Genomic DNA, 1,223 nt, shown 5'->3' with positions numbered 1-1,223 from the left:
GACTAGTCATGCTTTGTCATCAAAGATCCATGCTTAGCTCCCCAGTTTTCGTTATCGTCATGAAAAAAATTAGCTTCTACGAAATAATTTTGTCATCGTTATCAAAATCAACACATTGATTGGATCTGCGTCGCCCCTAGCAACAGGGATAACACTCTCTGGTTTTAGGGCACTTTAAGGATCTCTGTGATTCCTGATGAGATGTGGAATTCTCAGATATTTCTGACCGGGTTTATCTACAGAAGTACATCAGGCTCCAGGTGGATGATTAGATAAATACCTTCCAGCTTGGAGATCCTGGCAGCTCTGGCATCCAGCAGCTGAGCCTGACGCGCCAGCGTCTGCTCAAACTCAGCTTTGTCACTGCTCATCTTCCTCAGAGCGGCTTCCAGCTCCGCCTGGACACCAGCAGGATAGAGAGCAGACAAACTTTTTCAGCAGGTGAGAAAAGATGAATCTGTTTCCTGGTGGCCGTGAATCTTCTCCACCTTGTAGTCTTTACTGATCCGGCTCTCCATGTTTAGGAGGTTTCTGGTCTTCTCCAGTTCTTGGATAGTTTCAGCGTGAGCGGCTCTCAGCTCTCTGACGGATCTCCCGTCCTCGTCCACCTCAGCCATGAAGCTCAGATCTCCGCTTTTCTGGGACTTCCGCTTCTGAGAAAAGATCTGGACGTTATTTTCCTCATGGGAGGCCATGTGTCTGCAATGTGATGCTGGATGTTTTACTGACTTTAATCAGCAGCAGGGCCTCTGTGAGTTCAGCCGCGCTGTAGTCCTTCTCCTTTAAAGAACACAGATAGGAACATTAGGCTGGCTTATTTACCATGTGAAAACTCCAGCTTGGTGGAGCTGCTCACCCTGCCGTAGAACTTCAGCCGCTCCTTCAGCTCCTCTACTTCCTGCTTCTGTTCCAGGAACTTCATCTGAAGCTTCTGATTCTCTTCTGTCAGCTGCTGGTTTTTATCTGAAACGATCAAAGGCGTGATGATTTCCATCAGGTCGGACCAATTCACACTGGTGAACAGGTGTGACCGAGGCGGTGCCTGCTGGCACCAAGGGGCCCTCCAGGACCACATGGGGGAACTCAGCACCTTCTGAAAACAGAACAACTCAGCAGTGGGCTAACCCTGAAATCTCACAACCTCCATAACCGACCCGCTCCAGACCGCCTGCGCGAAGGAAAGCCTACAGCCTCCGACTTCCTCGGAGCTTGAGGAGAGCATG

The 1,223-nt window shown here is 49.7% G+C and overlaps 1 protein-coding gene across 1 annotated transcript in view; it reads right to left on the bottom strand.

Moving 5' to 3' along the window:
- The window catches only part of rpgrip1l (RPGRIP1-like), a 50,459-nt gene that overhangs the window by 33,398 nt on the left and 15,838 nt on the right, over positions 1–1,223 (bottom strand). The window contains exons 11-14 of the mRNA XM_015398867.1: positions 857–963; positions 730–780; positions 489–653; positions 281–398 (exon numbers count right to left, since the gene is read on the bottom strand). Of these exons, the coding sequence (XP_015254353.1) occupies positions 281–398; positions 489–653; positions 730–780; positions 857–963 (441 nt within the window). The remainder of the gene's footprint in view (positions 1–280; positions 399–488; positions 654–729; positions 781–856; positions 964–1,223) is intronic.

This window comes from Cyprinodon variegatus, unplaced genomic scaffold (assembly GCF_000732505.1).
Source record: "Cyprinodon variegatus isolate N-32 unplaced genomic scaffold, C_variegatus-1.0 Scaffold968, whole genome shotgun sequence".
NCBI classification, from domain to species: domain Eukaryota; kingdom Metazoa; phylum Chordata; class Actinopteri; order Cyprinodontiformes; family Cyprinodontidae; genus Cyprinodon; species Cyprinodon variegatus.
The sequence above is the reverse complement of the archived record's forward strand: the minus strand, read 5'-3'. Positions and strand labels throughout refer to the sequence as shown.